The sequence below is a fragment of the Stigmatopora argus genome, chromosome 22 (assembly GCF_051989625.1).
Source record: "Stigmatopora argus isolate UIUO_Sarg chromosome 22, RoL_Sarg_1.0, whole genome shotgun sequence".
NCBI classification, from domain to species: domain Eukaryota; kingdom Metazoa; phylum Chordata; class Actinopteri; order Syngnathiformes; family Syngnathidae; genus Stigmatopora; species Stigmatopora argus.
This window is the reverse complement of record NC_135408.1, coordinates 5,074,066-5,087,514: the sequence shown is the minus strand read 5'-3', so window position 1 is coordinate 5,087,514 and position 13,449 is coordinate 5,074,066. Positions and strand designations below refer to the sequence as shown.

Sequence of the window (13,449 nt, the reverse complement as noted above, 5' to 3'; positions counted from 1 at the left end):
AATCCCAACCATGAATCAACCCTTCTTGAGAGGAGTAAATTTCAACACTGAACTATTTTTTCGACAATTAATCAGGCACTAACGAACGTGGTGGCGAACTACTGGAAGGGAGAATTAAGACTTCTCTCCCAGGGCTGAAAAGCGAATATAATCTACTATCTGCAGGAGTTTAATAGGGTTTTAATCAATCGCAATGACTGTGTGATTACTTGGCCGGGAAGATGAGATTTGCGCTCTCCAAAACAAATTTTTCCATCTGCGTGCTTGACTTCTGAAACAAACATTCCCCTGGACCTAATTAAAAATATTTAGAGGTCACAGCACTCTACAAATATATAAATTTGTCAATTTATTCCTCCAATATCCAGAGGCCGAATCGTGCAAATAATGAATTCAGGTGGTTGGGAGGCTGGCAATAGGTGATTTTCGTAATCAGAGAGTATCACTTTTTAGAAACGCCACTGATAATGCCTACTTTGAAAGTGCCGTATCGTGTGGATCATACAAAACAATGTGTGTAAAAGAAGAAGAAAAAATGGCAGTTAAATTCTTTTGGGTAGCTTCTGTTAAAAGAGATGACAAATGTCATCTCGCAACACGTTGCAATTCCTTTTCTCTCCAATGCACCCCAATAAAAAGAATCGATTCAAACGGGCTCCAGGGTAGGCGAAAAGACATTTTCATAGACCGTGCGACGAGTGGTAAAAACGTAGCTGCGAGCCAAGTCGGCCCAGAAAATTGTACTCGTATTAAAACAGAACAAGCGCTCCCAATAACATTTAAAAACCTGGTCGCATTTATTTTATGAAGAGCCTGAATTCTCTTCGATTGCTGACAACCTTCTTTCAAAATGGAGTGCCTGCTTTGGATTGTGAAACTCATTAATTTGGATTAATGATTTCAAGATGAATTTCCGTTTGACACAGTTTGGATAATATCCTGAAATCAATGAACTGAATGAACTGTTGGCAAGAGCACACACACACTCACAAGTGTGTAAAAGTGGTAAAAGTAATGTTGTCCTACATCTTTAATGGCTTTCTTCAAGGCTTTTGATTAGCGAAAGTGACCTTAAGTGTGGCCGTGAGACATTTTTTGATCCCACTAAATATTTTTTAATGGCCTCATAGTTCTGAGGTCAAGAGTTCAATCTCCGGAACGCTCCGACCTTCCCGTGTGTAATTTCAATGTTCTCCCCGAGGCCTGCGTGGGTTATCTCCAGGTACTTCAGTTTCTTCCTACAACCCCAAAACATGCCTAATTGTTCAACGAGCCTATCTGAATTCAATTCAGTGAATTGTCACTAGGTATGACTGTGACGCAGCAAACAAATCCGGGTGTCCCCGCTCTCCTATTGGCCAAAATTGGCTAGGATATACTCAAGCACCCCCAAGACCCTTATAAGGGTCAGCAGAACGGAAAATTCATTCATTCATTTATATTAGTCCTTTTTCCCCCCCCAAACAGCTGTGTACGAATCAGGATACTGGCCCAAGACTGCATAATTCTACTAAAAAAGTAACAGAACAAAAAATAAATGCCAACAACAACAAAACCACACGGAGCGTGTTAACATGCAGAAGATTGTGCTGGATGAAGTAATAAGTGGGATTTTAAATGCTGAAAAAAAGTAGAGGTTCACAATATATTTTCCCTATGAAAGAAAACACTAAATTCAAAACGCAAAAAACACTCAAACAACATATACGTATACGTTTTGGTGTCACTGACTGCGATGGACGTCCAATACATTATGACTAGGAGGGTCGAATGAACAAATGCGGCAGTTTAAGACATTTTAGTTTAGTCAAACAAAATCAAGCTTGGGTGTAAAAAGAAAGCTATTCCAAGTGGAATTGTACCCAATCATAGGGAACGTTGACGACACTCAATTTCCATGCAGTCTCATTTCTCATCACAGTTTTCTTTGAGGCTCAGAAAAAGTTTCCTATTGTTGGACGCACAAGAAAGAGTCTTTGAATTAAACATGATGAGACCAGAAGCAGAAAAAGATGACGGACGGGCCTAGTTTTGTCATTTCGCATAACACTTGCTCACTGCAATTCGAGCACAGTTGATTTTTGGAATGGCCTCATTTGTAAAGTTTTTCTTTTGGCATGTCGAGATCAATACAAGCAAGATTTGAAACGTAAATCTTGAGGAAGGCCGCACTGTAGACTGCATAATTCATCGGTTTTCTTTTTTTCACTACGTCGATTTCTACAGGTTTACAGAAAAAGAAAATGAAAACCCTGAGTGTCACAATCACAATTCCTTGCCCCGCTACACAGCAGAAACAGAGTAAGTGCACCTGAACACAAAATGTCTCAAAGCGAAACTCAAAACCTCAGCAAAGCTCTAAAATTTTGTCATCAAGTGGAACATTTTACAAAAGCGTACTGACAGCAGGTTAATGGGTAGGCATCTGTATCAAACAGCTTCCTGAATCGCTCACTCAAAATGACTGTTTTCTAACAAACCCGTCCAACTTCCTATTCAATTTCCAGCATGGGTTCTTGAGAGTTTTTCATGTGGCCTATTACATTAAGCAGATACACATGCTTTAATGTTGTTTCTGATATTCAGAACCACTACTATAACGCGTTATTTATGTTAACGCAAGGGTGACCAAAATACGTCCTGCTGTCCAAGTTTTATTTTATTATATTTAATAAAAATATGATAGCATATGAATCTTAAATCCAGCCTATATTGCATCTCTCGTCCATAGCACTAGATGGAGCAAATAACTTGAACAGCAGCTCTCCATTAGCTAAGGAGCCAAAACCTGAGTTGTTGAAACAAATGTAATAACTCTGTAGATCATTTTCCGTCCAGTAAATGTGTGTATGCGTGTATGCATGCGTGTATGCATGCGTGTATGCATGCGTGCGTGCATGCGTGCGTGCATGCGTGCGTGCGTGCGTGCGTGCGTGCGTGCATGCGTGCATGCATGCGTGCATGCATGCGTGTATGCATGCGTGTATGCATGCGTGTATGCATGCGTGTATGCATGCGTGTATGCATGTATGCAGACGTGTATGCATACGTGTATGTATGTACGCATACGTGTATGCGTACGTGTATGTATGTATGCATACGTGTATGTATGTATGCACGCATATGTGTATGTATGTATGCATGCATGCATATGTATGTATATATATATAGAAATATATATTATATATATATAGTAGTGTCCTTACATTATTTTGTATCCCCTAATTCATTCACTTCCATTAAATGTTAAAGAATATATATCCATCTTGGAATCTGGAATTGAGTGATCCTGCCATTGGCGGCAATACACGTCCAATCCATTTTTACTTGGAGAGCTCACAGCAATCCAGTTGATTGGACACCCCTGCTCTAACCCTTTGCTCACATGCTCTTTGATTGGACACCTCTGCTCTAACCCTTTGCTACCCTGCTCTAACCCTTGGCTAATTACCTATATCACAAGATTGTGTTCGCCTCCCTCGACCCCCAAAACAAAAAGAGATTGAAGTGTATCACCTTGAAAATGAACACCTCGAAGCGCACCAACAATTTTTGCAAATGAATATTTAATTATAGCTTTCGATGCTTTGAGCTTGCTGTGTTCTAACATCGCCTGCCTCATTATCCACAATATACATCGAGTCCACCCACCCATTTTAGGTTGGCTTTAGGCATTTGCAGCATTTGCATGTGTTTTTAGACTAAGTCGCTGGTGGGTAGAGTCTCTTTACTGTTAAACACCCGTTAGATAAGTCACCCACTTAAAAGACATTGATGATTGGTCAAAATACACAAACCGCTGAAATTAGGCTGTCTTGAGGGGTGCTTCTTTCTTTAAGTCTTTGCCATAACAACTGGTTGTGTTCCTTTTACCGTCCAACCTGACATTTACAACAATTAAGACTAATACCTGCGCATCATTACATGGAATAGGTACAAATTAAGTTATTCCTCAAAGTGCAACTCACCTTTCCGCAGACAGTCAAATACAAAATGGATTATCCCACACTTGATCACCACTAATTACAGGTTTAAAACACGCTGTATTTTAATCCAATGCAAGCAAGACAAAGCCTTCTTCAGTGAGCTCATGCAATTAGTAGATTTGTTCATCCATGTCTGTACATTTGCAAATGATTGTTTAAAGATGCTATTTTTCTCCCTGTTCTTTCACCTGGAAAACAATTCCTCGTTAGCACAACAACAACCTCGCCAAAATAAGCCAACGTTCGTTTTATCCCGCTCAGGGTTTCTGACGTTTGCTGTCGCTGCACCTGTCACCTATATTTGTATTCCTCTTGGCAATGCATGTTTTTCTAAATATACATTTAGATAGCAAGTTATCCCTGAAGGGGAGATTTTTTCCATGATATTTGATCTTGGCACCAAATAATTTTAGATCTCATACTGTGGTTCGGCGTGACATTTCTCCGTAATCCGTTTTCTCAATTTTCGGTGACAAGCTTATGACTGAAACTATAAACTATATTGTCGTTTCCTTAGTAACGGTAGAGTTACCTGACAATAACAACCTGATTGTTCATGTTCTGTTTAAGACAATTGTCTTCCATATTTGGATTTTTTTTTAACTGTGACAACTATAGTAGATTCCTGATGAGGTACCAAAAAAAGATGCATTATTTACTGGTTAGATTATTTTTGTATTATTTTTACTGGTCTAAAAATATGGATGAGTATCTGCAAAACATATGTTTGAAAAAAATGGATCGGAAATGAGAAAAAAAAAATCGGGGCATCCCTAGTGACAACTTGAAGTTTACTTTGTTCCATTAACACGTTTGAAAATTCAAAAACCTCTTCTACTTGACTCAATTTCTGTTATTTGAATACCCATAGACGGGAGCTACCCATCTTAAGTTATAAAGCTAAAATCAAGTTATAGCTATAAAGCTAAAATCAAGTTATAGCTATAAAGCTAAAATCAAGTTATAGCTATAAAGCTAAAATCAAGTTATAGCTATAAAGCTAAAATCAAGTTAGAGCTATAAAGCTCATGTATGAGGCTGCTAAAGTAAATTCCCTACATTTCCGTGGCCAAAATGTCAAGCGGCGATGCCTTAAGTCTGTTCAAATTTGTATTCCACCTAGGATGCTTGGAGGAACCAAAAAGGGGGCCACCTTCGGTTTAACCTTTTCCACACGTGTGCCAAGATTGAGAACTTATTTAATGCATTGATGTATGGACCTTGTCGTGACACGTTAACAGCGCAATTAGACATACGGTCATTAAAGTGGCGGAAGAAGCGGGAAAAGGATGACAGAATCGTCCTTGAAAAGTCCACTCATCTTGAGAAAGGAGTCCTGATTGCATGATTGTGCATGTCAAAACAAAGCAGCAACAACTACTCAAGCAGTCAAGAACAAACTGATTACGAAGAGTAAGTGGACGTGATCCACTGACAAGAACACTGCACTACTAAAAAGAGTCGAACAACGACAAAACATACTATATTTACTCAGAATTAACTGCCATGGACAGCGAGAGACGTCCGATTCATTTGAACTGGGAGAGGCGACATGTGTTGTCTCTGCTTGGCTGTATCGACGCTGATAAATTGACATTAACACACGACCTCCAGGCCAAAACGCAATATACATGGTCGCCTGACCACCTTAAAATCATACACAAATGACTTGTCCATAAAAATGAAGCCGTCCTTTCAGTCCAGCTAAGCCTTACATTGAAATGTCTCACTTAGCACACTTACTCAAAGTGCTTGACAAAAGCTTCTTTTCAAAACTGCTGAAAAGACTCTTCCATTTGAGTTCAATACAAAAAGTAGTAAACAAAAACTGGCTGCGGTAATGAATGGTCCCAAAAAACAAGCCAACCTTCAAGGCAGCTTAACTGATGTGCAATACAGTGCAAATTAGCCCACTCAATAAACCCTTAAAATTCACTGTTGAGTTATTTTTGTATTCATTTTTATTTTCACTCTTATTGAATGATGTATTTGTTTCCATATTCATTTTCGCCAGATTTTTTTTATTCATTTATTTTATTTTATTGGTGTTGGGGTTATTTTGGGTACTATTATAAATGTGCTTGAGATATTAATCATTATATGTATATGTGAAATATTAATCATTATAAGCAGACAACGGTTACCAAAGGACACTTCCCCCTGCAGCTGGCTCCGAGGACGTTTAATAGTTTTGCCCTGATTCGAGGACTATTGACTTGACAGCTCACCCAGTCCCGGGCTCGAGGACTGTTGATCTGGGTTTGCAATGAAGATCTGTGAAGGTCTCTTAAATTGCTTTGACTTGGATTCCGGAGCAGATGGCGATAATCGAATCGACTTCCGAAAATACTTGCATATTGTTTTTAAAATAGTGTTGCTCGCTTCACCTAATATGGAAATTGTTTTGCCTGCTTGTGTAAATTCTTATGCAGTTGTTTTTGGTTTCCGACCTTAATTGTTGTTTTGAAGACCCGATATGCAATTGTTGTTGCAGTTGTTTTTTGACCTTAATTGTGTTCTTCGGTTAGCTTATGCAATTGTTTTGAATAAGATAACCTTAATTGTTTTGATTCTAATGCAACTAAATGGACAGAAGAGGATGTCGTTCTTTAGAATGATCCGTGACGGGGACGAGTCAGGATTGATTCTCACTTGCAAGTTAATGCTGGATTATGTCTCCGATGTCTTTCCTTTTATTAAAGTATATCTATTAATGAACCTATCAATCGGGGACTGTAATACTATAAATATAAACTAGTCTTACAAGCTTCAAACTTTGTGGATTCCTGAGGAAGCTGGGAGGCAGTTAGCCCCAAGCCAAAGCCTTGACCACAATTATTCCTGACAGCGGCGGTGTGGTTGTCCAGGAAGGTGGTGCTAACAACATTGACCGCCAAGCCTTTACTAGCGTGATTGCGTGCACGTGTATTTGAGTAGGTAGCAAAAAAAGAACCATCAATAAAAGCAGTGGGGTGTTTTTTTCTTTTTTTTTGCGCACAGGTAGGTGGTGTTTCTTTTGTGCGGTAATGAAACGAAATTGCGGCTAGAAAATGAGTAAGACAGTGGGGCGATTGTGAAGCCATGACAGAATGGGATCCCACCGCGTCGCAGATACACAAAGTGCAAACTGCATTATGCAGCCAATTATACGGGGAGAGGCGATGAGGCAGGGGAGCTGCAGTGGCTCAGGTGCTTGAATTGCAGTCACGTCATCATTATAAATCGTGGCCCTCCAGAAAATGACTTAAAAGGCTGTAGATGGCAACGTGATTCTTTAAGAGCATTGTGTGTTTTTGTTTTCAGGGCCATTTTCAGAAAAATACAAGGATGGAAGGGCCAACATTAAATCCTTCCGCGTATCATATAAAAGTGTTTCGGAAAATTTCGGATTTAGAGGCATTCGTAAGTAGCGGTACGATTGGACGTTGCTTTCTGTGTCAGAGTCCAAATGTACACTCTCCCCAAGCCAAGGTTGTTTTGTAAAAATTTTGCCTTTCATAAAAAATATTTCCACAGAAATAAGATAGAAAGAGGAACTCTTTTGCTTTCATGGACAGTTATCGGTGTTCTATTCCAGTTGAACTGGGAGGAGTGGCAGTGAACATTCACGGTTCAAATGGTTTCGACAACAATGTGGGAGAAAAATGTAACATTGCACCAATACTACTTACCTTAACTATGTTATTCTGCATATCATTTCCAAAGCTAACATTCATGTACCACTTACCTTACATGTCTTGATCAGTGTTGGGATTTTGTTATTTTGAGCAATATCTTACACATTCCAAATTATTCTCAGAAATTGTGGTGCCTTCTACCATTTGCTTTTATCTTTTACCTTCTCTTATTTATAAACCAATTTCTCTACCTTCATCCATGAAGATTAACTTGCAGCCACACTTCTTTGCTGCCTTTGCACAAGTGCTCAGAAATATGTTCAATTTATGCTGAAAAATCATCTTTGCGCATCCACCGGTGAATGTAGGACAAACAGTAGGATTATCTCTTGTATAAGAGTGACTAAGACATCCAATAATTCAAAGTAGGCATAATAAAATTATGCAATTTGGGCGTAAAATGGCGAGTGTTGATATTTGAGATTTGCATATTTTTCAGTCGTATTTGTTTTGTGTCATCAAAAATCCCCCCACCACCACCCCCCAAAAAAGTGTTAAAGCATATGCAATGTGTCCATCTCCCGGAGTGACCAATCAGAGCAGAAAAAGCTACCTCTGCAGTTGAACAAATTTGGCACTATCATTTGTCTATGCATCACAATTGTAAAACCCACAGGGAGGAATTATTGGGGGGGCATACGGGGGTCGGGGTCTCCTTACCATATGAAAGCGCCGCAGCCATCACGTAGAGGAGGAGGGGCGTCCTTCTGCAATCCCGTACACCTGACATGGTAGAATTCCCAGCAGGTGGAGTGATTAAATCCAAGAATGAGTAAATCTCTCTCAGATGAATCGGCGGCTGGAAGGCTGGCACCCTGTACGGATGAGTTCACAAGCCGAGCCCCGGCGATGTGGCTCCTCTCCCGGTCAAAAAAGAGCGTGCGCGCCGCCCCTCTGGAAGTTCCAAAGCAACACCCCAAAATTTACAAATCTCACAGAAAATGTCGTCTTCCTCCTTGAAATGGGGTCGGTGCAATTTTTTGGTAAAAAGGGGGAAGCGATCGCAGGCAAAATTAGGGGAGATATGAATTCCTGGAGTGAAGAAAGACCGGATGATTTGCACCGCGGTGGCCGACCTGTCACTCACGCTTCCCGGGCTTCGTCCGAGGAAGGATGCAGGGTTGAAAGTGCATTTTAGGGGACAGGTGGTCACGACTGATTCCAAGGGTGGTTGGCTGGCTCGGCGTGGCTTGTTATCCGGTGGAGGGGAGCGCGATTGAAGTCCGGCGAGTTTTTCTCCCCTTCGCTTATTGCCGCTTTACTTTGGGGCTGTGGAGGCGAATGATGCGGAGCATCCTCGCGGGTAACGGGGTCCCAGCAAGCTTTCGCAATTCTTTGGACTCACGTAAACCCGGATTGATGATCGTCTGTCTGGTTTATTTTTGCACGAGGGGGACCGGTTGATTGCCCGTTCCGTCTATTGAAGTGCTTTCAAAGTGAGCGTGCGCACCTTACTGACAAGCGAGCTGATTTGAAGCGATCAAGTCAACTATGTTAGTATACAAGTCAATTCCGATTGAGCCTTTCAAAATAAGACGATAGAAGCGAAAACATTAGGTGTCTGTTTGACTGTCACAAGACAGACCTGGGCAATCCGATCCTTGGAGCGCCGTTGTGGGTGCAGGTTTTTGTTCCAACCGATCCAGCATGGACAGTTTAACAAATTCGATTGCTGAAACAAGACGCACCTGACTGCAATCCACTGATTGCACATCCAAGATACCAGATTGGTGGAAAGATTTCCTCTTAGGGGTTGGAATGAAAACCTGCACCCACTGTGGCTCTGTGTGGAATTAATTGCCCAGGTCTTGTCATAAGATCTTAACAAAAGGGGCGAGTGGTTAGCGTGTCGGCCTCACAGTTCTGGGGTCCTGGGCTCAAATCCAGGTTGTGTCCATCTGTGTGGAGTTTGCATGTTCTCCCCGGCCTGCGTGGGGTTCCTCCGGGTACTCCCATTTCCTCCCACATTCCAAAAACATGCATGGTAGGCTGATTGGACACTAAATTGCCCCTAGGTATGAGTGTGAGAGTGATTGGTTGTTTGTCTGTCAACTTATGCCCTGTGATTGGCTGGCCACCGATTTAGGATGTCCCCTGCCTCTGACCCGTCAGTTGGGATAGGCTCCAGCACCCCCCACGATCCTAATGAGGACAAAGGGGTTCAGAAAATGAGATGAGATGAGATCTTAACAAATATGTGACCTTCACGTACACTAAGATGCCACAAGGTGGTGACAAAGTAGTAATTTGTCTAAAATCAATCGATTTATGTCATGTATAGTAAGTAGGTCATTGGCACCAAAATGTCACAACATAGTACGTATACTGAAAAAAATATGCATTCAACTTCATCCCTTTTTGTCAGATTTCTGTGATAGGATGGTCTCCATTTGTGATATTCAATTTTCCAGAACATTCTGGACATCCTGACTTGATTAGCAGCCAAAAACAGTGCAATACTACCATTTAATCTTTAATCATGAATATGACTTATTATTTTAGCATTGTTTACATCGTATGCTATGTTTTCATTGAATCCTGAAAATAATTGAATGTCAAAATCCTGGAATTTTTACCGGAATTTTTAACATCAGTTGAGAGACATGGTGTTATTTTGTAAAACGGAAGTGGAGTTTATGGACTCGCCCATGTTGAGTGTGGGAAATTTGAAGACGCTTCGGACTCTTCTTATCCCCCAAAATTAATCTGGAGAGTGGTGCGGACGAGCCAGGCAGTCTGATTGGCATTTATTGAATTAACGTTATTGATGAGAGGACCATTGATTGAATAGAGCAGCACCACTAATGGTTTTAATAAAGGATGCATTTCAGTAGAGTAGTATTAATGTTACTGGTTACTTTTACCCCCAGATATGTGGGGTCAAATGGCTACAATTAAAGAGGTTAACTGTGAGGGTAATGGCTATCCAGTTCTGATTTACAAGAGTGAAACTATAAGTATACTGCGTCATAAAAAAGCCGCTAAAACGCTCAAATGCTTGTCAGGTTGCTCTCAAGAGTCGGAATATTCACGGAGATTTATCGGGGATTTTTTTTTAAATTGAGGTCACAGTGCAAGTGCAGCCACATCTCCTGTTTTTATTGTTTTGGTGATTTTTTTTATGTATGAATGCAACAAAAAATATTGGAACTATCTGGAAAAAAAAGTGTTTACCTTTAAATTTCATAACAATTTGAAAAGTACAAAAATCAGTTCACTATTCTCTCTGTTGGTGAAAAAATACTTAAATTGTGTAAATAACTAAGACCTAGAATGAAAGAAAGATTCCTCCTTGATCTTGAAATGAATACATTTGTTTTTGTTTACTAAATGAAGAAATGTGTTTGTTTACTAAGAGAGCTTTGAAATAAGATCAAAATAAACATAGTATTATAATCCCATTTCATTTGAACATGGCTATAAGCCCTATTCTTATCCTCAAACAAAATATATCACTGCGCATGAACATGTTTTCAAAATTGAGAATTCCCCCGTTGTGTATGACAAGGACAATGCGTCAGGGCTAGTGTGCTTGTAACTCACTCAATTGTGACAAGCAGTGCATCATCACCACGCTCACCACACACAAATAGAAAACCTGCTTATTTGCATGATTATTTCAATGCAAGGAAAGGCTCAAACATGGAACAAAAGGCTCAGATGACAACATTTCCACTTAGTTTTCTATGTACCTTGGCTCAAGGCACATCTGAAACATCTCAATAAATTACCTAGTCTTATTTACTCTTTTGATTTTCCTTGGCAAGCTATCACATTTTGCCATTTCATTGTCTACCAATCACATATGTAATATATATGGTTGTTCTTTGAAAAGATAGAGACCGGGTTCATGAAATGAATCGGAGAACAATTATTTATGTCCGATTTATTTGTTGATGTGATTCTGAGACAAATTGTTGACCATTTGTTTAACAATATTATGTTGCTATTCCTCTGCCCGTGATGCACGCTTCCACGATTATTAGTCTCCAAATGAAGTCGGATAGATGAACAGATTTGCATGATTTATAGCAGAATGATACAATACTTTGTCCCACACTTTATTATTTTTATTATTATTTAAATATTACAGAGCACCTTCCTACCTTGTCGACTTATGGCATTGTATGTTCTTAGATATTCACTATAGTGAGGATAAAGTGGTTCAGAAAATGAGATGAGATGAGAAAATTGTGGGAATGGTGAGACCACTGCCAATAAAAATACATCATGATGTACACAAGTAAGCATAATTGATCACTGGACACAATTTGGACTTTATCAATCTTCGTGGGGCATCAAAACCGTGACCGGACGTTTGGTCGCTGGACGTTTGGTCGCGGACGTTTGGTCGTGGACGTTTGGTCGCGGACGTTTGGTCGCGGACGTTTGGTTGCCCGGACCCGAACAACCGGCGACCAAACGTCCGGCGACCAAAAGTCCGGCGACCAAAAGTCCGGCGACAAAACAAGTTAAAACAACACGGTCTACGCATCAATAAAAGCCAACAATGGCCAGGAGCAGTTTCACTGAGCCGACGTGTGAGTGTATAAAAGAGTTTGTATGTACATGCGTTGTCCCTTTAAGAAGCTACGTCCGTCAGGGTCTTAACAAGTTCTTCAACAAAAAACAATAAAAGTCTGGGAATTGTGGAGCTTTTCTTTAGCCTAATAATTAATAGGGCATTAAGTATGACTAAATAATAATTCGCAGTTTGTATTTAGGGAATTTGAGCAACAATTTTAAATGGTATTCATCAATAACCTTCCGGGCGACCAAAAGTCCGGCGACCAAACGGCCAAGTACCAATCAAAACAACCAATGAGCTTGGTTGGGGTACACTACTTAAGGATTGCCTAAAAAATTCCCAAATAAAATTTTCTGACTGTTCAAATATTTCGGGCTGTGGTCGTATATTCTGTGCGTAACGGGCGGGGTCTTTTGACTCTGTTTCTCTGTTTTAAACTACCCTGCGAAAGATGAGGTGTTTCCATCGAGATAACTAGAAACAATTAAAACTCACCGACGCGTCATTTTCCTGCCTAAACTGCCCACAAGTCAAGCAATTAACTCGGCACTCAGCCATTTGGTTTTTAATCACTGGCCCCATGCGTGCTTTGTTCTTGCCAAGCGACAGTACGCATCATCAAAAATGTAAAAAATAAAAAAACATAATAAACCCAAGAAAATAAAACAATGCAGGCAGTTGTCGTACGGTATTTGTTTTTCATTTGAGCATGAAGGGATTAGCAGGCAATTTGACAGAGCAGCAAAGGGTAATTACTACCACTAAATGATTTACCTCCAACAGTCACGTAGTAATCCTAGTGGATAGAGTCCCAAATAAATCTGTTACAATTTCACCTAAGAGTTTTTTCAAAAATACCTTCATATTCTTGTGGGTGAGAGTGACCGATGGTAAAGTTTACTTTAATTTTAAATAACTGGCACAATATACCGTACATTATATATGCATACTATCATGAGTTTGATTTATTTAATAAAGGGACACAGCGTTAAGGTTAAATAACAATGATTAATGTATTTTTCCCCACAATCAAATTGTGTGTAAAATCCAGAAAAAATTAGGGCAAGTGAAGAGAAAAAAAGGTGACTTTATCTGACTTTATTCACTTTCTACTTTTTATTCTTTGTCAGAATTCTTACTTTATTCTCAGAATTCTGAAATAAAGATAAAATTGTGATTTTAAAATCAGGATTAAAAAAAATGAATTTTGACTTATTTCTTCAGGGGGCCTTTATTCAAATTCTGATTGACAGAGTTT

General features: G+C 39.8%; 1 protein-coding gene across 1 annotated transcript in view; it reads right to left on the bottom strand.

The window, feature by feature from the left end:
- tmem132e (transmembrane protein 132E) overlaps positions 1 to 9,283 on the bottom strand; it is a 198,056-nt gene extending 188,773 nt beyond the window's left edge. Inside the window, exons 1-2 of the mRNA XM_077592688.1 lie at positions 8,740 to 9,283; positions 8,324 to 8,557 (exon numbers count right to left, since the gene is read on the bottom strand). Coding sequence (XP_077448814.1) covers positions 8,324 to 8,393 — 70 coding nt within the window. The 5' untranslated portion in view covers positions 8,394 to 8,557; positions 8,740 to 9,283. The remainder of the gene's footprint in view (positions 1 to 8,323; positions 8,558 to 8,739) is intronic.
- Positions 9,284 to 13,449: the final 4,166 nt, after the last annotated feature.